At 45.0% G+C, this 24,241-nt stretch overlaps 2 protein-coding genes and 1 pseudogene across 8 annotated transcripts in view; 2 read left to right on the top strand and 1 right to left on the bottom strand.

The window, feature by feature from the left end:
- Positions 1-6,049, bottom strand: part of HACD3 (3-hydroxyacyl-CoA dehydratase 3) — a 33,002-nt gene extending 26,953 nt beyond the window's left edge. Inside the window, exon 1 of the mRNA XM_055435716.2 lies at positions 5,808-6,049. Coding sequence (XP_055291691.1) covers positions 5,808-5,894 — 87 coding nt within the window. The 5' untranslated portion in view covers positions 5,895-6,049. The remainder of the gene's footprint in view (positions 1-5,807) is intronic.
- An 8,521-nt stretch (positions 6,050-14,570) lies between these two features.
- LOC129562771 (large ribosomal subunit protein eL13 pseudogene) lies at positions 14,571-15,238 on the top strand (annotated as a pseudogene).
- A 5,992-nt stretch (positions 15,239-21,230) lies between these two features.
- The window catches only part of DPP8 (dipeptidyl peptidase 8), a 62,185-nt gene continuing 59,174 nt past the window's right edge, over positions 21,231-24,241 (top strand). For 2 of the 7 annotated variants that reach the window (XM_055435625.2, XM_055435631.2), the window contains exons 1-2: positions 21,335-21,473; positions 23,088-23,224. In XM_055435625.2, the coding sequence (XP_055291600.1) occupies positions 23,188-23,224 (37 nt within the window). In that variant the 5' untranslated portion in view covers positions 21,335-21,473; positions 23,088-23,187. Of the gene's footprint in view, positions 21,474-21,501; positions 21,817-21,841; positions 23,225-23,264; positions 23,740-24,241 lie in introns of those variants that run through there. The other 5 variants (XM_055435626.2, XM_055435628.2, XM_055435629.2 and 2 more) reach the window with 5 other exon arrangements.

Genomic DNA, 24,241 nt, shown 5'->3' with positions numbered 1-24,241 from the left:
AGAAGACACAATATAGTATCAAGTAACATATGCTCAAGACCAAAAGAGTAGTGAAAACAGTTCAGTGTTACAGGAGTTTAAGAAGAGAGTGAGTACAAGAGAAACAGCACAGTCGGGGACAGCCTTACCAGGAGTGACACCCATACCGCATAGTGAAGAACAAATTAATTCCTGCATGTTAAGTGAAGGGCTGCAGATTACAGGCAGTTGGATGACAATGAAAATGGGCAGTCCCTTAGTCTTAGGCTCCACACTCTCTTAACCTCTATCCAAACCAAGACTAGAAGAGATAGAAATTCTCCAAATTGTTCATTTATTCCCAGAAGTTGCTCTGTGCCTTTTAGCAACTTTTTTTTTTCAGGGGATGAGAAACAGTTTGCATCCTAGTTCCCAGATCAAAACTGACAGGCAAGAAGCAGCATGTTTCCAGTGCCATAACTAGTTCATTGACTCTTCTTCTGTAGGCTCTGCTCTGTGTTCCATCTTGCATCAAAGAAAAACAAATGAGATAGAGAGAAGGTGAAGGGTATGTTTATTCTAATAGTGGAAGCCTAAATGCTTCATTCATAGCCAAGTGTTAGGAAAAGGCGGAGCATGAAGGCTGGGTGAGGGAGCTTTTAAGCCAAGAACCTTCCCAGTGAGAGTACAGACTTGAAGCTGAGAAGCTCACCCACAGGGGCTAATAATCCAGATGATCTTTTCTGTGCCAGGAAGAGGGAATTAAGGAACTTCACCAAAAAAAGCTATACTTTCAGGGGCATGGTTCCTCTATAAGGGAAGCAGGGTTTTAGTGTGAGTAGTATCATGAAAGTTTGAGTTCTGGGATGTCTTAGTGATACATTTCCTAAGTCACTTCTTTCCCTGCTGTGTTCCCCATATCCTAATTCACTGGGAAGGGAAAAAAGGAGTTTGTGGAGGGCTCAGTTTATTCTCCTCAGACATAAGATGTGTGCAGCCAAGGTTTAAGCTCTAGCCACAGCACAGGCCTGCAGTTCATTAAGCATTCTGAGTCAGATTTTAGATGCTAACTCCTTCCCTGGTAGCTAAGTCAGTAAAGAAACTGCCTGCAGAGCAGGAGACCAGGGTTCAATCCTTGGGTCAGGAAGATCCCCTGAAGAAAGAAATGGCAACCTACTCCAGTATTCTTGCCTGGAGAATCCCATCGACAGAGGAACCTGGTGGGCTACAGTCCATGGGGTCACAAGAGTCGGACACGACTTAGCAACTAAACCACCATCAACTCCTACCCAGCAGTACACTGGGCATGTCAGGTTCAGCTTCTCCAAAGGTGTTGGTAATTAAGGAAGATATTTCAATTAAAAAATTTTTTTTTGCCAGAAACAAGCTCAAAACGGGGAAGGAAGAGACACAGAAGCGATAAAAAAAATTAACATCTGTGTCTATAAATGAGATTGGCCTATAATTTCCCTTTCTTATAACTGCATCATCAAATAAATTGGAGAATGTTCTCTCTCTTTTCTGGAAATGCAAGTATAAGTCTGCTGTGGTTGCCACCTGCAAGATGCACCCCCATGATCTTCTCCCCCTGGTACTTATACTCTTGTGTAATCGCCTTCCAAATGACATCAGGAATCTGTGTAACCAATAGAACACAGTGGAAATGAACAATGTGACTTCTCATGCTAGGTCATAAAAGGCACTGCAGCTTCCTTCTGAGCTTGCTCTGGGAAAACTCAGACACCAGGGCATGAGAACACTCAAGCAGTCCCACGTATTCTCTGTGGAGGATTAACTCATGGATACCCACATGCCAATAAGGTCAGTGACACATCCTTGAAGAGCCTACTTCAGGTCATCATATGTTGTCAACCACAAATGACATCTGAGCAACCACATGAGAGATCCCAAGCCACAACACCCAACTGAGTCCTTTCTGAAGGACTCAGAAACGGACAGACTGACTTTTGTGTAAGGCATAAGACAAGATCTTATTTTACCTTTTTGCCACTTGGATTACCAATTGTCCCAACACGATCTCCTGAATGGTTCACCCTTTCCTCCATTAATCTGTAAAGCCAGCACTGCTGTTCAGTAAGTTTTCACACATGGATAAGTCTATTTCGTTCTATTGCTCTTTGTGTTTCCCATCTAAGGTTTAGTATCACAATAATAATGTTTTACACTTGAGTAGCACACTAGAATTCACAAAGCACTTTCAAATCTATTATCCAATTCAAGCCTCAAAACAATCCCATGAATTAGGTGTTATTATTCACATTTATTTGTATGAAGAGACTGAGGCTCATAAAGGTTAAGTGAATAATCCATGGACACCAGATATTAAGTGGAAGAGTAAGGAACCAACTCTTTCCACCAAACTCTCTATTAGGTAAGGTCAAGAACAGTATCTTTCAAACAGCTCCCAAACAAAGCTAAACACACAGCCCTCATACAACTGAAATGAACAAAAACCTCGAAAAATGAACAAATGTTTTAACAACTATGGTTGCTGGCACAAATCTGTCTTTCATGCTTATCCTGTAAACCAACTTTATTCTGAACGTAACCGTGCCTTAGCCCCAATGGACTTTCACTGGTGTCTTTGCTACTGTTCAACTCAAACACAGAAACAGCTGCTGATGAAGTCTGTTTCTTCTCACCTCAGTGGTGGTTTCTTATCAGGCACTAGCTCTATAGCTCCAAAGACGAAGGAGAGATGTGAAAACCTGACAGTTCTCTGTGTCTCGGGAAGGGAGCATGTCTGATGCCCCCAAACTGGAAATTCAACACTGAAACTCACTTACACATAAGCAACAGAAAGCAGGGGGCGATAGAGAACTGTCCAACAACCCAGAACCCAGCTTAACGTGAGACAAAAGCAGGTACTCCGCAAACGGTCTTCATTAAGCAAACAAACGAAACGCTTCATTCCAAGCCAGAATCACCAGTTCCACAGGCCATGCATGGAGCAATTAATTGGGAAGTTTTTAAAAAGGAGCAGCCGATGACATTCAAAAGCTGGCCTGGCATTCACAGCTAGGACACGTTACTCTGCTATTATACACGAACAGAATACCTTGATAAAATGAGATAAAGCCATTTCATAATTCTGTGCAAGCACAGACAAAAACATGGCCACACTGCCACTCACAAAACATCAGTCACTGTGCCTCTCGGCCAAAATAAGTGACTGCCACTTCTCTACCAATTAGTTTCATTCTTGTTCTAGTCTCTCTTCCCTATATATGATTTATTCAGATATCCAACCATAGCATTGTTCCTATTTTCTGACAGCATCTAAAGTGAATCCTTGCTTCCTTAGTCTATTCCTCAGTCTCCAAAGTCCAAATCCTATAATCCGTTCTAACATTCTAATAAGCTAGCCCACAGGGTATGCTCTCCGTTGCTGGTATGAGCAATAAACACAACTTGTTTAACTAGAGGTGTGTTAAACAAGCAGTCTCTGGTTATAGGGCATTGACTCCTACAACAAATCAGGTGATCAACTTGTTGAGAGGTGTGTTAAACAAGCAGTCTCTGGTTATAGGGCATTGACTCCTACAACAAATCAGATGATCTGAAAGTCTACGCCGTCCTCTTTCCAGAAAGTTCTCCCAGTTTCAGTCTGACAAGAATACTTCATCATTTCTGTAAAGTGAAAGTGAAGTTGCTCAGTCAGGTCCGACTCTTTGCAACCCCATGGACCATAGCCTACCAGGCTCCTTTGCCCAAGGGATTTTCCAGGCAAGAGTACCAGAGTGGGCTGCCATTTCCTTCTCCTTCCCAACCCAAGGATCAAACCCAGACTTCCTGCATTGCAGAAAGAGGCTTTACCATCTGAGCCACCAGCGAAGTGATAAAAGAATTAATAAAAGCCACCAGGGAATTAATAAAAGAAACAAATTCCTTTAACACCAGGGACCTAGTTTAATACTCAACCCCAAATCTATAAATAAACATACTCATGCACAGAACTTTTTGTTTGTATATAATATCCTTCCTCCTAGTTAGAATACCCTTGGAAAGCTGAGTCTGTCTGACTCATCTTTGTAAATCTGTAGCATTTCACACATGGTAGGGGATTTCTTTTATGAATGATACTGACATGTTACTTTAAAACTAATGGTAGCTCCAATGGATGCCTCAGAATTACAGACTAGAAATCTACGGGAGGAAAAATAAAAAATTCAACTGGGGACAAAATATTTATTTTTTTCCCTAAAAATAAAAAAGGATTTCTCTTTCCAAAAGAAAATCCCATTTTTTCCCTCCACCTTTACCTTTATCTATAAGATATTCCAAACGCATATGTTTATATTTGAAAATATACCAAATACAATTAACACATATGTTTATGTTCTTAACTAAAAGGTTTAGAACTTTCAGGAAAAATTTAAGTGTGATGCTTTCATTTGCCCAACAAATTTACATTTTTTTTTCCCCACCACCACCACCCTACCTCCCCTAAAAACAGCTTTTCTGTTTGTGTTTCAGAAGTATGCCAGGATATCACATCCTTATTACAACTAGAGAGGGTCTCTGAGTTTAACTGGTCTACAAAATGTTTAACTGAATATCTAAGAGACATTGCCACGACACAAGATCCATACTCTTCTTATTGATTATTGTTAGAATTCTCTCTAGAAAGAGACTTTGATCCCCATCTACAAAGATTTTGCTTTTTTCCTTTTTTATTAAAACACCCTGAAGCAGAGTAGAGGAACACTGCACAGAACATTTATTCATCCTCTGAGGTAAAAGTATAATTCAACCTGGTTTAACATATTAAACGACACAGTAAGCAGTGTCACAGCCTAAAGCATTCTGGCCAGTACCATCTTTCAATAGGAAAACAGGTTTATATTCCAGAAGCAAAGATTGAATTCAACAAACTCAAGTCTACAATCAAAGATCACCTATACCTTGCAAGACAATATGCCACATGGGCTGACAGAACAGAATATAAACGCCTGACTCAGAGGCAGAGAGAGTTAAGCCGGAGTGAAGGTTATAAAGCGCCATAGATGTCAAGGAGAGTAGGGAGTAAGAGCGACTGTAGAAAGAACATTCCAGACTAAAAACTTCAGCTCCTCAAAGATGGGGCTCCTGGATGGTTTTGACAGAGACAGAGGGGTACATAGGTCCTGAGATGGCCACCATTTAGGAAGCCTCAGCTTGTTCACATGGAAGTCAATGAGATCAAGCATAAATGCTCAATGTGAGTTAAGATAGTTTTGAAGTTCTGTATGCAACTCAGCAAACATGAGCCCACAGTCTTCAGAAGCGGGGGGAGGAGGGAAATCACTCCTTCGGGGTCTTCTGGACTTTAAATGAACAACAATGATTTCCATCACTGAATGGCTGGGAGGTGGGTGTGCCCCCCGCCCGGGGCAGCGGCGGGCCTCCTGAAGGTCCGAGGGGGCCGCTGGGCCTCTAAGACCAGCGCTGGACGTCCAGCCGTGGCCCGGCAAGCCACTGTCACACTACATCTCCGACCCAGCGAGCTCATCCCACGCCTCGAGGGGCCTCGGCAAGCCCGAATCCAGACAGCCAGGCCTCCAGGGCCAGGCTCGGGCTCCACCAGGCCGCAAACTGCGAACAAAGAGGCTGCCGGGGCAGCCTCTGTTGCGCGGGGCTCACGCAGCACCCAAGGTACCTGAGCCTTCAGGGGGTCGCGCCCGGGGTCTGCCTTGATGAGGGCCAGCCCGAGCTCTGGCCTGGCGGCCCAGGGCGCACCGCGTCCTGGATCCCGCCGACGCGCTGCTGGCTCTCCGGACAAAGAGGACGGGGTCCCAGCGGGTCCCCAGAGCCGAGACCCGGCGCACGTCCCGCCGCCCGGCCTTTACCTGCACATCACTCAGCTCCACGCGCAGATACAGCTCGCGGTGCCGCTGAGCCCAATAGACGTGAGGCGTCAGCACCTGATTCTCCATGACCACACTGCCCAGAGCGGCTCGCTGCGCCTCGCTATCTCAGGTAGTGCGCGGCTGGAACTGGTCAGACGAAGGCCGCAAACCCCCGCGCTCCGAAGTGCCGGCAGCCCGCACCCTCCACACGACCCACGCTCGCGGGCCGCGCCTGCGCAGTGGTGAGCGTGGCGGGGGCCGCGGCGCCTGTTCCAGGCCTGGCGGCGAGCCGTGCGGGGGCGGGGGCGAGCCGTGCGGGGGCGGGGCTAGCCGGGCGGGGGCGGGCCACAGGAGCGTGTGGCGCCGCAGCTCGCTGCGAACTCCTCCGGAGTTGGCTGGTGCCTTGCGGTTTCCTCTTACCTGCTGGAGGACGGTTAAAAAATAAGCGTAAAAACTGAAAAATGCTGGAGAGTCATGAAGCACCGATCAGCATAGAGAAAGGGCTTGGGATTGGTGTATCTGGAAGGTTCCTCCCATTTGTCACTCATTAATTCAATATTTGTTGAGCGTCTGCTATGTGCCTGGGCTGCAAAGATAAAACCGAGGCTTCAGGAGTAAGTCACGGTACCTGACATCTTGAAACCCTCAGTCTATTAAAAGCCTCAAGTAATTATAGACATAGTAAGTATGATGATGGTTATAAGGGAAGCGGTGGGAAAGCGAGGAAGAGGACGGAAGAGTGTTCTAAGAGAGGAGAGTAGGCATAAAGGCCAAAGATTTCCAACGCTATCCTATGGAACTTTCTACGGTGACGGAAATATTCCATTCTGCGCTGTCCATAACGGTAACCACTGCCCACATGGGGCTTTTTGACTACTTGAAATGTGGCTAGAGAAACTGATAAACTGAATTTTTAATTTCCTTTACTTCTAATTAGTTTAAATAGTCGCAAATTAATGGCTCTTCTATGGGACAGCGCAGGAGACTTGTATCTCTTTAAATAGGAAACCCAAACTAGAGAGGATACCAATTTATATCTAATTTAAACTATCGCGTCTGTATCCACTTTCAGTCCCAAGTCGGCTTGCAGCGAAGAATTCGATAGGAAGCAACACGACAACGAAAACCAGAAATCTGGGACAAAATTGAACTTTATAATTCAGTCTGTTGCTGCTGCTGCTGCTGCTGCTAAGTCACTTAGTACCCATTTATTTAGCAAAGTCCTGAGCACAGGGATCCAGAGATGAAAGGATGCCAGTTCTCAGAAAACATTTAGCTCAGGGAGTGGGTCATATAAAATATAGAGGGTTTCAATATGAGAAATATGCTGAGCTCACAAAGAGGCAGGAAGGTAGGAGCTGAGGGTTGTAGAAACCAGTAGCAGACATTTGAGAGCAAATCCTTGTGAGCTGGGCTGTGAAATGTGAGGGGGAATTTGATAGAGGAAGAAGCAGAGGTAGGGCAATAGACCCACAGGGCAGGAGTCCAAAGTTGAAGAGATATGGAAGGTTCTGCATATTGGGAGGTGGGGGTGTCCCAGGTGGCTCAGTGGTAAAGAACTCGCCTGCCAGTGCAGGAGATGCAGGAGACATGGGTTACATCCCTGGAGGGAGAAATGGCAACAGACCCCAGCATTCTTGCATGGAAAATCCTGTGGACAGAACCTGGTGGACTGCAGTCTGTGGGGTTGCAGAGCCCAACATGACTGAGGGACTGAGCCCACATGCACACATACTGGGGGTTAAGGGCGTGGAGAAGAGAAGTCGCCCTGGGTCTGGAAAGACAGATAGGAATTGGATGAGGGAAGTCTGTTTTAATAGCTGTTTGTACTTTATCCCACAGACACTGGGGAGTCAAGGAAGTTTGTTACAGGAGATTAGCAAAATCACATATGCACTGGGCCAAAAAAAACAGTGAGGAGGAATTAGTAGTAGGCAAACCAGCTGGATCATGGAGAAAGCAAGAGAGTTCCAGAAAAACATCTATTTCTGCTTCACTGACTATGCCAAAGCCTTTGACTGTGTGGATCACAATAAACTGTGGAAAATTCTGAAAGAGATGGGAATACCAGACCACCTGACCTGCCTCTTGAGAAACCTGTATGCAGGTCAGGAAGCAACAGTCAGAACTGGACATGGAACAACAGACTGGTTCCAAATAGGAAAAGGAGTACGTCAAGGCTGTATATTGTCACCCTGCTTATTTAACTTCTATGCAGAGTACATCATGAGGAACGCTGGGCTGGAAGAAGCACAAGCTGGAATCAAGATTGCCGGGAGAAATATCAATAACCTCAGATATGCAGATGACACCACCCTTATGGAAGAAAGTGAAGAGGAACTAAGAAGCCTCTTGATGAAAGTGAAAGAGGAGAGTGAAAAGGTTGGCTAGAAGTTCAACATTCAGAAAACAAAGATCATGGCATCTGGTCCCATCATTTCATGGGAAATAGATGGGGAAACAGTGGAAACCGTGTCAGACTTTATTTTTTGGGGCTCCAAAATCACTGCAGATGCTGACTGCAGCCATGAAATTAAAAGACGCTTACTCCTTGGAAGGAAAGTTATGACCAACCTAGATAGCATATTAAAAAGCAGAGACATTACTTTGCCAACAAAGGTCCGTCTAGTCAAGGCTATGGTTTTTCCAGTGGTCATGTATGGATGTGAGAGTTGGACTGTGAAGAAAGCTGATCGCCGAAGAATTGATGCTTTTGAACTGTGGTGCTGGAGAAGACTCTTGAGAGTCCCTTGGACTGCAAGGAGATCCAACCAGTCCATTCTAAAGGAGATCAATCCTGGGTGTTCATTGGAAGGACTGATGCTAAAGCTGAAACTCCAATACTTCGGCCACCTCATGCGACGAGTTGACTCACTGGAAAAGACTCTGATGCTGGGAAGGATTGGGGGTGGGAGGAGAAGGGGACGACAGAGAATGAGATGGCTGGATGGCATCACCGACTCGATGGACATGAGTTTGAGTGAACTCCGGGAGTTGGTGATGGACAGGGAGACCTGGCGTGCTGTGATTCATGGGGTCGCAAAGAGTCGGACACGACTGAGCGACTGAACTGAACTGAACTGAACTGAAACCAGTTGGAGGTGATACAATCTTCCTGTTATGACATAATGCAAACAGTAACTTTGATAGCCTTGAATTTTAAAAGTAAATTTTTTTTAATTATAAAAGTACTTTTATTGCATTGCTTTTACTACAGTGTAGACACAGTACAGGGCACATTTTAAAAACAGGTATAGGAACCAGCCAAATTTTAAATATTTGACTTCAGCTGAATTTTTGCACGCTTATACCTGTATAATTAATTACTATCCAGATCAAGGTCTGGAACATTTCTAGCATACTACATGCTGTTTCATGTCAGTATACATTTGCCTACCCTTCCCTACACCCCAATAATTACTATCATGACTTCGATCACTGTAGAGTAGTTTTTGTCTATTCTTGAATCTCGTGTAAATGTGATCAACATATGTACACTTTGTGTCTGGTTTCTTTCATTCAACGTAATGTATTGGAGATTTATCTGTGTTGTATGAATCAACAGTTCATACTTTTTTGGTTTTTTATAGCTTTTCACTGTATAAAGTTTTCACAAATTGTCCATTCTCCTGATGATGGACATTGCATTGTTTTCCATTTTTAGCCATGAATGTTTACGTACTTGCCTTTTGGTGGATATACTACTCAATTCTTTTGGGTAAATACCTAGAAATGGAATTGCTAGGTCATAGACTATGTATGTTCAGCTTTTGTAGATACTATTAGGCAGTTTTACAAAGAGTTTTGTTCAATTTACACTCGCACAAGCAACGTTTGAAAGTTCTAGTTGCTCTCAGTCAGTCAGTTCAGTCACTCAGTCATGTCCAACTCTTTGTGACCCCATGGACCTCATCACGCCAGGCTTCCCTGTCCATCACCAACTCCCAGAGCTTGCTCAAACTCATGTCCATCGAGTCAGTGATGCCATCCAACCATCTCATCCTCCGTCGTCCCCTTCTCCTCCTGCCTTCAATCTTTCCCTGCATCAGGGTCTTTTCCAATGAGTTAGTTCTTCACATCAGGTGGCCAAAGTATTGGAGCTTCAGCATCAGCATCAGTCCTTCCAATGAATATTATGGACTGATTTCTTTTAGGATTGACTGGTTTGATCTGTTGCAGTCCAAGGGACTCTCAAGAGTCTTCTCCAACTCCACAGTTCAAAAGCATCAATTTTTCAGCACTCAGCTTTCTTTACGGTCCAACTGTCACATCCATACATGACTACTGGAAAAACCATAGCTTTGACTAGATGGGCCTTTGTCGGCAAAATAATGTCTCTGCTTTCTAATATGCTGTCTATGTTGGTCATAGCTTTTCTTCCAGGAAGCAAGTGTCTTTTAATTTCATCTGCAGTGATTTTGGAGCCCAATATAATAAAGTCTCTCAGTGTTTCCATTGTTTCCCCATCTATTTGCCATGAAGTGATGGGACTGGATGCCATGATCTTAATTTTTTGAACATTGAGTTTGAAGCCAGCTTTTTCATTCTCCTCTTTCACTTTCATCAAGAGGCTCTTTAGTTTTTTTTCACTTTCTGCCATAAGGGTGGTGTCTTCTGCGTATCTGAGGTTATTGATATTTCTCCCGGCAATCTTGATTCCAGCTTGGGCTTCCTCCAGCCCAGCATTTGGCATGATGTACTATGCATATAAGTTAAATAGACAGGGTGACAATACACATCCTTGACATACTCCTTTCCCAATTTAGAACCAGTCTGTTGTTCCATGTCCAGTTCTAACTGTTGCTTCTTGACCTGCATACAAATTTCTCAGGAGGCAGGTAAGGTGGTCTAGTATTCCCATCTCTTGAACAATTTTCCACAGTTTGTTGTGATCCACAGAGTCCAAGGCTTTGGCACAGTCAATAAAGCAGAAGTAGATGTTTTTCTGGAACTCTCTTTTTCTAGTTGCTCTAATTCCTTGGTATTTTCAGTCTTTTAAATTTTAGTCATCCTGATAGTGTTAGTGAAAGTCACTCAGTCGTGTCCGACTCCTTTCGAACCTGTGGACTATACCGTCCATGGAATTCTCCAGGTCAGAATAGTGGAGTGGGTAACCATTCCCTTCTTCAGTGGATCTTCCAGACCCAGGAATCAAACCAAAGTCTCCTGCTTTGCAGGCAGGTTATTTACCAGCTGAGCTACTAAGAAAGCCCTGGTCATCTGGAAACTGTATAATAAAAATAATTTTAGTCCAGCATATCTGAACCCTGAGGTTTATCAACTGACCTCTATCCAAGGTGAATTGAATTCAAGGCTTTTGGTAAGCAAGGAGAGTGAATGTTGACATTTTGCCTCAGATACACCATAACAAAAGTCCAGTGGAAGGGGATTTATCCAGACTGGTTCCACCACCACTAACCCATTGGATGACTTCTCTGGGCCTGAGCTTCCATATCCATCAAATGAGAGAGTTAGAGTCAGTGCCCTCCAATATTCTCAGCTATTCCTAAAGTTTCCTGTGAGGACTGCTACTGTGGGCCTCTCTCTCCATGGGAAATACAGTAAAAAAAAAAATACAGTTCAGTTCAGTTCAGTTCAGTCGCTCAGTCGTGTCCGACTCTTTGCGACCCCATGAACCACAGCACGCCAGGCCTCCCTGTCCATCACCAACTCCTGGAGTTCACTCAAACTCATATCCATCGAGTCGGTGATGCCATCCAGCCATCTCATTCTGTGTCATCCACATCTCCTCCTACCCTCAATCGCTCCCAGCATCAGAGTCTTTTCCAGTGAGTCAACTCGTCGCATGAGGTGGCCAAAGTATTGGAGTTTCAGCTTTAGCATCAGTCCTTCCAATGAACACCCAGGATTGATCTCTTTTAGAATGGACTGGTTGGATCTCCTTGCAGTCCAAGGGACTCTCAAGAGTCTTCTCCAGCACCACAGTTCAAAAGCATCAATTCTTCGGCAATCAGCTTTCTTCACAGTCCAACTCTCACATCCATACACGACCATGGGAAAAACCATAGCCTTGACTAGACGGACCTTGGTTGGCAAAGTAATGTCTCTGCTTTTTAATATGCCATCTAGGCTGGTCATAACTTTCTTTCCAAGGAGTAAGCGTCTTTTAATTTCATGGCTGCAATCAGCATCTGCAGTGATCCTGGAACCCAAAAAAATAAAGTCTGACACTGTTTCCACTGTTTCCCCATCTATTTCCCAAGAAGTGATGGGACCAGATGCCATGATCTTCGTTTTCTAAACGTTGAGCTTCAAGCCAACCTTTTCACTCTCCTCTTTCACTTTCATCAAGAGGCCTTTGAGTTCCTCTTCACTTTCTTCCATAAGGGTGGTGTCATCTGCATATCTGAGGTTATTGATATTTCTCCCAGAAATCTTGATTCCAGCTTGTGCTTCTTCCAGCCCAGCGTTCCTCACGATGTACTCTGCATAGAAGTTAAATAAGCAGGGTGACAATATACAGCCTTGACGTACTCCTTTTCCTATTTGGAACCAGTCTGTTGTTCCATGTCCAGTTCTAACTGTTGCTTCCTGACCTGCATACAGGTTTCTCAAGAGGCAGGTCAGGTGGTCTGGTATTCCCATCTCTTTCAGAATTTTCCACAGTTTATTGTGATCCACACAGTCAAAGGCCTTGGCATAGTTAGTGAAGCAGAAATAGATGTTTTTCTGGAACTCTCTTGCTTTCTCCATAATCCAGAAAAAAAAAATACATATATATAGAAATGGGGAAGGGAAAGAGTGGCATCCAGGTAAATTATAAAAGATAGCAGAGGGGGTAAAAAGGCAGAGCAGAAGTAGCCCTGCCAAGGTGAATTAGGAAGGGCTGAGGGTTTTATGCTGCTGCTGCTGCTAAGTCGCTTCCGTCGTGTCCGACTCTGTGTGACCCCATAGACGGCAGCCGGCCAGGCTCCGCTGTCCCTGGGATTCTCCAGGCAAGAACACTGGCGTGGGTTGCCATTTCCTTCTCCAGGGTTTTATGCTAAGACCAGTCAAATGAAAATGCAAATGAAGCACTGGCTTTGTGCCCTGCTTCCCAGGTCAGCCTCCCCAGCCCTCGTTGACCTAGGGTCACCCTTCCCTCCTCCGACTGCCAGAAGAATTTGTGAATGCTTTCTGTGGCTGAAGCACAGGGTGGTGGTGGTGTAGTTGCTGAGTCACGTCCAACTCTTGTGACCCCATGGACTGTAGCCTGCCAGGCTCCTCTATCCATGGGATTCCCAAGGCAGAATACTGGAGTGGGTTGTCTTTTCCTTCTCCTGGGACTGAAGCACATGCTCAGTACATAAATCTGTACTCCTGCCTTTGGCAAGTCATCATACACATTCTCCTTGTCCAGCATTTTACAGAAGCTTTTCATATCTATGAGAAACTTTGGGAAATGAACTATTGAGTTTGGCTGTGCTGTGTCTCACCCAGGATCACCCAACCAGAGATCCTTAACCGAAATCAAGTTACTCTATCTAGATGGCACAGAGTTGAGTGGAGAGAGACTGAGAGACCAGCCCAGGCATCTACTGGGGAATCTGTGCCCACCCATCACATCCCTGTAACCTCTTAACTATACCAAGAGGGTGGTGAGCATTGCGGCCAATCATTGCTGTAAAAACCTTCCCTTCAACCTGTCAATCCCCAGTTCGGATGACTGTGCAGAGATGTCCCTTTCTTTGAGTGTGGGGAGTGGCCTTTCCACCCTGTTCAATTTGACCTGCCTGATAAGTCTTGGCTTTCTGGGCCGCCCATATGGTTGCCTGGAAGACATCTGGTGTGCTACCATTTATGGAAAAATAGTGGAGTGAAGAGAAGAATACTACATTTACATATAGGCATTTGTTTATGGGCAAACTTGGGCAAACTCCAAGAGATGGTGAGAGACAGGGAGGCTTGGTGTGCTGCAGTCCGTGGGAGTTGCAAAGAGTCGTTTGCAAAGAGTCGGACACAACTTGCGACTGAACAACAATAAATTTATGTTTTGTGTCGGCCAAAAAGTTCGGGCTTTTCTGTACACTGTTACAAAAGGATTTTTGACCAAGTCAGTATCATAAAATGGGCTTCCCAGGTGACCCAGTGGTAAAGAATCTGCCTGCAATGCAAGAGACATGAGATCAATCCCTGGGTCAGGAAGATCCCCTGGAGAAGAAAATGGCAAGCCGCCCCAGTATCCTTGCCTGGGAAATCTCATGGATAAGGGAGCCTGGTGGGCTACAGTCCATGTGGTTGCAAAAAAGAGAATAGGGGAATATTTTTACTATATATATGCTTTTATTCAAAAAACTAAATATGAAAAGAAAATTAACTGAAAAGACTCCTTTTTTTTTTTTATTGCAGCTTGGTTTGTACTATGCCTCCAAAAGGTACAAAATAAGGAGGAAGTGGAGAAACAAACTCTAACCCGTCGGATATGATGTAGTCAACTGCTGTTATGTGTTTGTGATCTGTTTCCTCAACTAGATCAGTGGTCCCCAGCCTTTTTGGTACCAGGGATGGATTTCATGGAAGACAGGTTTTCCACAGACAGGGCAGATGGTTTGGGGATAATTCAATCGCCTTACATTTATTGTGCACTTTATTTCTAATCTAATGCTGCTGATCTGACAGGAGGTACCAGTCCATGGTCCAGAGGTTGGGGACCCCTGAACTAGGTTGTAAACCTCCCTGCAACACAGACTGTGTCTCCTTTTGGTATCCTATAGCATCAAGTACAATATTTTAGAAAGTAAACGCTTAAAATGTGCATGTTGGCTTTCCCGGCCGTGAGCCCTCAGAGGAGGCCTTTTGGCCGCAGCCATGGCGCCCAGCCGGAATGGCATGATCCTGAAGCCCCACTTCCACAAGGACTGGCAGCGGCGCGTGGCCAGCCGGCTCGCAAGATTGGTGGACGCAAGGCCCGGCAGGCCAAGGCGCGCCGCATTGCCCCGCGCCCCGCGTCCGGTCCTCTCCGGCTGGTGGTGAGATGCCTGACGGTCAGGTACCACACGAAGGTTCGCGCCGGCAGGGGCTTCAGCCTGGAGGAGCTTAGGGTGGCCGGCATCCATAAGAAGGTGGCCCGGACCATTGGGATCTCGGTGGACCCTAGGCGGCGGAACAAGTGCACGGAGTCCCTGCAGGCCAACGTACAGCGGCTCAAGGAGTACCGCTTCAAGCTTATCCTGTTTCCCAGGAAGCCCTCGGCCCCCAAGAAGGGAGACAGCTCTGCTGAAGAGCTCAAACTGGCCACTCAGCCGACTGGACCTGTTAGGCCTATACGGAACGTCTATAAGAAGGAGAAAGCCAGAGTCATCACAGAGGAGGAGAAGAACTTTAAGGCGTTTGCCAGTCTCCGCAGGGCCCGCACCAACGCCCGGCTCTTTGGCATCCAGGCAAAAAGGGCCGAGGAAGCCGCAGAACATTATGTTGAAAAGAAAAAATAAAGTGCTGTTGGCAACTTATGATAAACCTGCAGTGTCCATGTGACCTTCATTGTGTAAGGAGCCAGGGCCCGGGGGGGCGGGGCTCCTCGAGTGGGACCTGAGGTGTGTCTGACCTTTGTCACAACAGAGCTGTGAGGGAAGCAGCTTTGGTACCTGGGAGGCTTGTGCTTAGTGAGTGTTCTTGTCTGGACCCTCCAGTCCAGGAGGTGCTGTGTGTTCCTGTTGCTGCTGCTGTCACTTAAGTCGTGTCCGACTCTGTGTGACCCCATAGACGGCAGCCCACCAGGCTCCCCCATCCCTGGGATTCTCCAGGCAAGAACACTGGAGTGGGTTGACATTTCCTTCTCCAATGTGTGAAAGTGAAAAGTGAAAGTGAAGTCGCTCAGTCATGTCTGACTTGTAGCGACCCCTGGACTGCAGCCTACCAGGCTCCTCCATCCATGGGATTTTCTAGGCAAGAGTACTGGAGTGGCTTGCCATTGCCTTCTCCGGTGTTCCTGTTGTTGCTGCTGCTGCTGCTAAGTCACTTCAGTCGTGTCCGACTCTTGTGTGACCCCACAGATGGAAGCCCACCAGGCTCCCCCGTCCCTGGGATTCTCCAGGCAATAACACTGGAGTGGGTTGCCATTTCCTTCTCCAATGTGTGAAAGTGAAAAGTGAAAGTGAAGTCGCTCAGTCGTGTCCGACCCTTAGAGACCCCAAGGACAGCAGCCTACCAGGCTCCTCCATCCATGGGATTTTCTAGGCAAGAGTGTTCCTGTTACTGACTATTAAAATACTATCTTCACATTTAACAATAAAAAATAAAATGTGCATGTTGATGATAATGCCCAGTGCTAGAAAAGTTTTAGCAAAATTGACACACTCATGCTGAGTGTAGCTAAGGGCAGTGTGAATTTGTGGCATCATTTTGAAAAGCAATTTTGCAAGAGGTAGCAAGAAAAATGGAGATGTTTATGCTGGTTGGCTTTGTAATTCCCCTTTGGAGATTTTATTCTAAGACAATAATTTCGAGGAAGAAAGATGTATATATGAAGATGTTTACAGTGTTACATAGAAAAACGTTGTGACTTAAGAATGACCAAATGAATTGTGGTATGCCAATTCAGTAGAAAAACTATACAGCTGTGCAAAATAATAAGAAATTAGCAGTATTGAAAATATTTATGATAAAAGATACAAAAATTTTGATTACAACTTTATATAGTGGTAAGATACTAGGGAGAAACTTGTGTTTTTGTTTTCTTCCTTTTTAACCCTTGATCCTTCCCAATAGAGCTAGCATGAGGCAACCATTGCTTTCTGGGAGTTGTAACTTTGGGGTTAGAAAACAAAGACATCAGATTCTTCTCTTTTAATCTCAGTTGAACATTCAAGACAGAAAATATTTGGAATAATATGCAGACTAAATAAACATTTTGGGGGCATTCTTTCTGCCTTCTTCTGATGTCCATGTCAGAAGCTTTCTCTATCTCTTTTATACTTAAAACTTTATTTAAAAATTTCCAAGTATAAGAGGGAGGAGAATGTTTACAGATTAGGGAAATAAAAAGAGAGGCCTGATATTAATCTGTTAGTAAGGAGAGGAGCCAGGATGGAAACCCAGGACTGCCTGACTCCAGAAATCCAGGCTCTGACCCATGAGTACCTGAGCAAAAGTCCCACTGCCTGAAGATCATGGACTGGTAGATGCAGAAGGACTGGGAGACAGGTAGGTCTCTGATGAGGCCCAGTGTGAAAAGGTGTCAGGTTTTCTAAAAGTGAGGTCAAGAAATGCAGGTGTGCTCAGTCATGTCTGACTCTGTGACCCCCTGGACTGCAGCCTGCCAGGTTTCTCTGTCCATGGAGTTTTCCAGGCAAGAATACTGGAGTGGGTTGCTATTTCAGGGGTTCTTCCTGACCCAGGGAAGAACCTACTTCAGGGGAAATAGTTTATTACCTACTTCAGGGTTCTTCCAGGAATCGAACCCTTGTCTCCTGCATTGCCGGCAGATTCTTCACCACTGAGCCACCTGCGAAGCCCAGAACTGTATGAGAACCTGATTACCTCAAATAGGCATGGATTTCAAAATGCAGTCCAGAGACTTCCCTACTGGCCCAGTGGTTAAGAATCCACTTTCCAGTGCAGGGGACACAGGTTCTATCCCTGTTCTGGGACTAAGATCTGATAAAAGAGGCGAGAGGGGCTACTGAACCCCTGTGCTCCTGAACCACAACTGCAAAGAAGGCCATAGGCCACAAGGTGGGGAAAAAAGATCCTCCAGGCTGCAGCTAATACCTAACCAACTGATATCTGACGTAGCCAAATTTAAATTAAAAAAAAAATTTTTTTAAGTTGCAGCCAGGGTTCCCTGAAAGCGGTTCTCACTTGGCCTTACCACTCTTTCACTCACACTTACCTTCCTGCTGTCCATTATGTCAGAACAGGATGGTTTTATGATGCTTTTTGACTTGTTTCGATGTCATCCCCACCGTGCTATTTATTCAGACCATGTGTGCTAGATAACTTGCCTTTTCCTGAGGCGTTCCTAGAGTGTAGCCTAATATGATACAATTAAGTAGGTTTTGTCAAGCACACACATACAAGGCCCAGACCTGACTGATTCAGCCAGTAAATATACAAGGAGCCAGTTTAGGGACTTCCCTGGCAGTCCAATGGTTAAGAGTCCACCCTTCCAACTCAGGGGGGTTTGGGTTCAATTTCTGGCCGGGAAACTAAGATCCCACATGCCACATGGCATGGTCAAAAAACAGAAAAGCAAGGAGCCAGTTTAGCCTCAGACAGTTTATTATTTACATATAACACAAAGGGAAGAATGTATCAAGGTCCCAGCTGCCAGTGATCCTTATCCCACGTATGAAAAAGGACACTCCTGAAGCAAAAGGGGCCAGGTGACTGCAATGTAAGTTATAGGATAACTGCCTGCTGAGGAGCCAGTTCTAGGCTGCAGCTAAGAGGTTTTTATATTCTCAGCTCTTTTCTGGGGGAGTAGTGGGGATTGGGGCAGAAAGTCTCCAGCTCTTCAGAACCTGCAGGGGGACAAGGTCTTCAGAGGCTTCTGGTCCTCTCCAGTTTCAGAAAAGTCACAAAGCATTCTGCTACAACTCAGGTAAGTAATGGTTTGACCCTTTGACCTGGAAGGGAGGCCTTTGTGGTTACACACAAGGTGGCCAGGGTTCATGAAGGAGATGTTGGCCCACAACTTTCTCAGGGTTAGAGGCTTTTTAAGCCTGCCATGTATGTGTGCGTAGTCGCTCAGTCGTGTCCAACTCTTTGCAACCCTTTGGACTGTACCCCACCAGGCTTCTCTGTCCATGGAATTTTCCAGGCAAGAACACTGGAGTGGGCTGCTACTTCTTGCTCCAAGTGTCTTCCTGACCCAGGGACTGAACCCTTGTCTCCGATGTCTCCTGCATTGCAGGCAGATTCTTTACCCACGGAGCCTTAACCCTGCCATAGAAAGAGAAAGTAAGACTGAAGACAAGAAATCTGAATTCAAATCTAGTTCAGTCCGTCATTAGCCACATGACTTCAGAAAATCTTTTACCTCTCTGAAGTGTGTTTGTTTTGAGGGGGTTGGTGTTTTTCTTTTCCCCTGAGCTTTACTGTTAATTTTTAAATTTTTTTTACTTTATGTTGATACAGTTGATTAACAATGTTGTGCTACTTTTGTGTCTACAGCAAAGTGATTCAGTTATACACACACATGTTTCTATTCCTTTTCAAGTCATTTTCCCATATAGGTTATTAAAGAGTATTAAGCAGGATTCCCTGTGCTACACAGTAGGTCCTTGTTGGTTATCTATTGGAGCTTGTTTTTTTTTAACCGATAACATTATGTAGTTTTTGTTTGCTTTTGAGGTCTCTTTCCTCTTATTTGAATGTAAACTGCACAAAGTCAGGGATTTTGCCTACTTTGTTTAGTATTATAGCCGCAGTGCTTGGGAACAGTGGCAGGCACATGGCAGAGATTCAGTAAATATTTTTGTTGTTGTTCAGTCACTCAGTCATGTCGGACTCTTTGCAACCCCATGGACTGCAGGCAGCTTCCCTGTCCTTCACGATCTTCTGGAGTTTGCTCAAACTCATGTCCATTGCGTCAATGATGCCATCCAACCATCTCATCCTCCTTCTCCTCCTGACGTCAGTCTTCCCCAGCATCAGGGTCTTTTCTATTGAGTAGGCTCTTCGCAGCAGGTGGCCAAAGGACTGGCCGCTTCCGCATCAGTCCTTCCAATGAATATTCAGGGTTGATTTCCTTTAGGACTGACTAGTTTGATCTCTTTGTTGTCTAAGGAACTCTCTAGAGTCTTCCCCAGGACCACAATTCAAAAGCATCAATTCTTAGGCGGTCAGTCTTCTTTATGGTCCAATTCTCACATCCCATGACTACTGCAAAAACCATAGCTTTGACTATATGGACCTTTGTCAGCAAAGTGATGTCTCTGCTTTTGAATACGCTGTCGAGGTTCATCATAGCTTTTCTTCCAAGGAGCAAGCATCTTTTAATTTCATGGCTGCAGTCACTGTCCGAAGTGATTTTGGAGCCCCCAAAAATAAAGTCACTGTTTCCATTTTTCCCCCGTCTATTTACCATGAAGTGATGGGACTGGATGCCATGATATCTTAGTTATTTGTTTAGTTTAAAGCCAGCTTTTTCACTAATGAAATGAAGATGTTTTGTTTATTTTGTTAGCATGTGCTTTCACAGTCCTTTCAGGTGTTTTGTGTTTGTTTTCGTTTTTTGCACAAAATTCATAGAGGAGTCCCAGTGAAACGATGACTATACTTTTCTTTCAGGGGAAGAACTGAAAAAAAAATTCTGAGTGAAGACACATTTAAGCTCAGGGTGAATAATTACATACTGAAGAGTAGAACATGGCACCCAAATGGATCTTTTATTACTGCTATTACAATAAACCCTCATGATACTTCTGACAAATGATTCCTTGCAATAATAGAAAATAGGGAAGCCCAGCTTGTCCACTGTTTCATTCTACACCTAGCACCTTCCCAGTCATCTCCTTTTTCCTCTTTCTCTCAGCCAATGTGTAGTGCAGAAGAGAAAATAAATTACCCGTCAAGAGACCTGCCTCTGGTTCTGCTAAAAGCAAGATCACTCACTTCCCTGCCCGGAACCCCCGTTTCTTCATCTTTATGTATCTGTATGACACACGTGGTTTTCCTTAATTGTAACTGAGTGATGTTAGTATATCACTTTCACAGATCAAGAAACCATGGCTCAGAGACTAACCCGCTGAAGGTCATTAATTAGTACCAGAGCCAAGCTTTCTGACGCCAACTTCAGATTTCTTTGTGTGTCAGTTGCTCAGTCGTGTCCGACTCTTTGCGATCCCGTGGACTGTAGCGCACGGGGCTCCTCTGTCCATGGAATTCTCCAGGCAAGAATACCAGAGTGGGTTGCCATTTCCTTCTCCAGGGGAATCTTTCCAACCCAGGGATCGAAGCCAGGTCTGTCCGATTGCAGGCCAATTCTTTACCATCTGAGCCACCAGGGACGTCCTTGCAGGTTTCTTTGCACCATAACCATGAGGCACCTAGAAATCCCCAAACGGAGGTCCGTTCCCTCTCCATGTCTTCTCCATGGAGGGACAGGGATTTTTGCCTGACTTGGTCCCTGTTCTAACCTCAGGGTCTACAATTCCGCCTGGCACATAAGAGGCACTCGATATGTATTTGTCGATGGAAAAAAAAAAAAAAAAAGATGAGACGTGCCACGATTCTTCCTGTAATTTCCAGCAAGTTACTGCCGCTTTCTGGATTTGTTCTGTCCCCCACTGTCGCGCAGTTTCTTTCCCGCGCCTCGTTCGCTCCGCTGGCCACTAGACGGCACTGTCGAAAGCGAAGCCCGTCTAACCGAAAGCGGCGCCCTTCTTGGCCCCGTAGCGCCTTCCCCGGTCGGAGGGCAGCGCGCAAGAAACCGGAAGTGCCGAAGCCGCCGCCGCCGCCTTTAAGTGCCGTGTTCACCCCTTCGGTTACCGCCGGCGCCGTCGCCGAGGAAGCCGCTCTGCAGCCGGGCCTGGAGTGGAGGCGGCGCGGCATGAAGCGGCGCAGGCCCGCTCCTTAGCGCGCGCCAGGACGGTCCGGGCGGGGCCGGGGAGGGGAGAAGGTGCAGTATCCGCCCTCTCTCCTTCCCCTTCGCCCGCGAGGCCTGCGCCCCTGCCCGCTCGGGCCTCTCCGCCGCTCGGAGCAGCTGCCCGGCGCTTTCTCCCGGTTAGCTCGCCCCGCGGTTTACCCGGCGCGCCGGCCCGCGCGGGCCGCAGCCGCTGGTAGAGCCCCGGGTGCCGGAACAGGAAGCCGAGGCGCTCAGATTCCGAGTCCGCCAACGTCCACTGGGCGCCCCTGAGCGCGGGGTGCTGGCCGCCGGACTTCCACGTCCGTTATCTTAGTTGAGCCTTGCTGGGGTTGGGAGCCGGGTGTTGTCCAGGCTTACAGATGAGAAGCGGAAGTCCACGGAGGCAAAGGGATTTCCCTAAAGTCCGACTGTGGCAGACCGGATTCGGACTGAGATTTGCTGGTTTCCTAGCTGCTGTTCTTGCTACTGCCCCATGTCTAGGTCGATCCTTCCCTCCTCGTTCACTTCTCATTCTATTTCACCCACCAGGGCAGGATAGGTTCTTTCCTTCCCTATTTCAAACCTGCCCTCTTACACATTTTTCTTCTTAAGTCTTGGCACCTTCCCAAGTGCCCTTAATATTCTCTGCTGCACTTCTGCTCTTCTTCATTGTAGCTCTCAAGGTCTTTGCGCACTTTGTGATGATAAACCTCTCAACTAGCTGTGTGGATCCTGGCGAGTGAAATAACTAGACTTCAGTGAGGCTTGGGGTGTTTAAGTGGACAAACTGACGCCTGGATTAAAGATTAAGGAACGATATTTGAGTGGGTCCAGATTCAAGAGTCCTGTTTTCTAACCCGACATACTCTTCTCTGAATGAGTCTTAGTGCATGAGAAGGTGTCTTGACCTTAGTCCTGTTGTTGGCTGTGTTAGCACAACTTCACTTTCCCCCCTCCGTTTGCCAGTGACCCACAGGTCTCTCCATCGCCTGCCAGGGCCATGAAAGCCTCTGATTAAAACCGATAACCAAATAACGGGTGTAACCACAGGCTCTGCTTTTTTTCTTTTACTAAGGCAGAATTTCAACAAACTTAACACTTCTCTTTTTCAGAGAAGTTACCTAATTCAGTTATCAATATTTTCGAAGTATACATGGAAAGGAAAGAAGCAAAAATGGAGTGCACTGAAAATGGATAGTACATTCTTTATCTTGTGAAAATCTTGATCTTAACAGCATGTTCTCTTTCCACAGAAGTGGCCTATTTTGTATTAATAGTTCTTACTGGTTATGCTGAATCTGTTCTGTTTCCAATCTGCTAAATATGAATTCTGTAAAATAATACAAATTGATTATTATGTAAAAGACAGAAAAACAGGACCAGGCACAGAGAAATAAAATTTATTATCCATTATCTATCATTTTTGAGAATTTGTAATAGCCACTGAGTAATCTCACATCTGTATGCCTTTTATACTTTTAAAAGAATTTCTATAATTTACCTTTTAATATGTATCCAGATGTCAAGGTTAAACTACTGTGTAGATAGTCTTTTGAGTAGATTCAGCTGTACATTTCTGAAATAAAATCATTTTATAATTTTCAGAAAATGGAGATACAAAATAATCCAGGCATTGTATATTATATCAAAAAGAATATGTATCAGTTTTAAGTACTAACTGAGACGTTAGGTTTAATATTTTGGGGACACATATGATCCATTTTAATAATGATCAACAGGCTTATGTCTTATTTCATTATCCTGGTAAGCAGGATTGGATGGTGAGAAAAGGAAAGACTCCTGTGAGAAGAGAGCAGGATGAGCAGAGGGATCTATGCTTGAAGTTGAGTCACTTGAAAAAGATCTCTTTGAATGTGGAAGAGATCTGAACAGATGAAAATACAATCAGGTAGGCACCAGGGAAGGGCCTCAAGTGAAGAGGTAGGTGGGGCAGTGAAATAAATGCACAGTACTGAGAATGTATACTGACCTGTTTTCTAATTGTTGAAATTAGAAAATTCTGGTCACATGTTTTGAGGATGTATATATAAGGTGTTATGGAAATTAGTTACACATTTGTGTATATTACTAAAATTATGTAATATCAGGTCTATGCAAGGAAATGCAGAATATACATTTACCATAAAAGACAGAGTAGTAGTGTCATTTGAACTGTAGAATGTGTGTGTGTGAGAGAGTGTGGGGAAAGAGAAATGGTGAGTGTGGGCATCTAGTACAATTTAGGAATATCTGATAGTTACACGTAAGTGCAAGGTAATGCAAGTTTTACATACAAGAGATGTCAGCAGCTCAAGAAGCTGGGCGGTGAGCTTCCCTGTTCCATCCCCATGCTCTATTGTTTCAAGCAGTGATTTGGAGATGAAGTTCCAAATTTAACACAAGGAGTGGACAAGAATGAGCCCGGTTTGTATATCTCCTTGTTTAACCTGTCCCTCACTCTCTTAGGGATCAAACTAGATCTATTTATATATTTGATAGAAAACAGACCTCCAGCAGCTTTTAGATGAGCAAACAACCACTACTGTCATATACTGCTACTTCGGTGTGCTGAGTATCAGTTGAGCTGAATGACTTTTCTATTGAGCTGTGTGGATTTTAATCATTGGAGGTAAATGCCCAGTTGTAATAATGTTCCAAGTTGTATACCTATAAAACTCTCGAAATAGGTTTTCTGACAGTGCTTGCTACTGTTATATTGAAAATGGCATTGTAATTCACCGTAACTTGAAAAAAGACACAGTATCCTAGCCATTCAGTTTTGTTTATTTCATCACACAGCATACCTGATGGAGTAATTCATAGCCTACACTTACTAGTCTTTTTCTCTGTGGTTGGTAGTTTTTTACCATGAACTCCTGTTAACCTGTGAAATTAAACCTTAAAAAAGACATGTTAAATTTACAGC

This window comes from Moschus berezovskii, chromosome 9, assembly GCF_049115385.1.
Source record: "Moschus berezovskii isolate FMDL1 chromosome 9, NW_MosBer_1.0, whole genome shotgun sequence".
In the NCBI taxonomy this organism is placed as follows: Eukaryota; Metazoa; Chordata; class Mammalia; order Artiodactyla; family Moschidae; genus Moschus; species Moschus berezovskii.
This window is presented reverse-complemented; position numbering and strand designations above follow the sequence as displayed.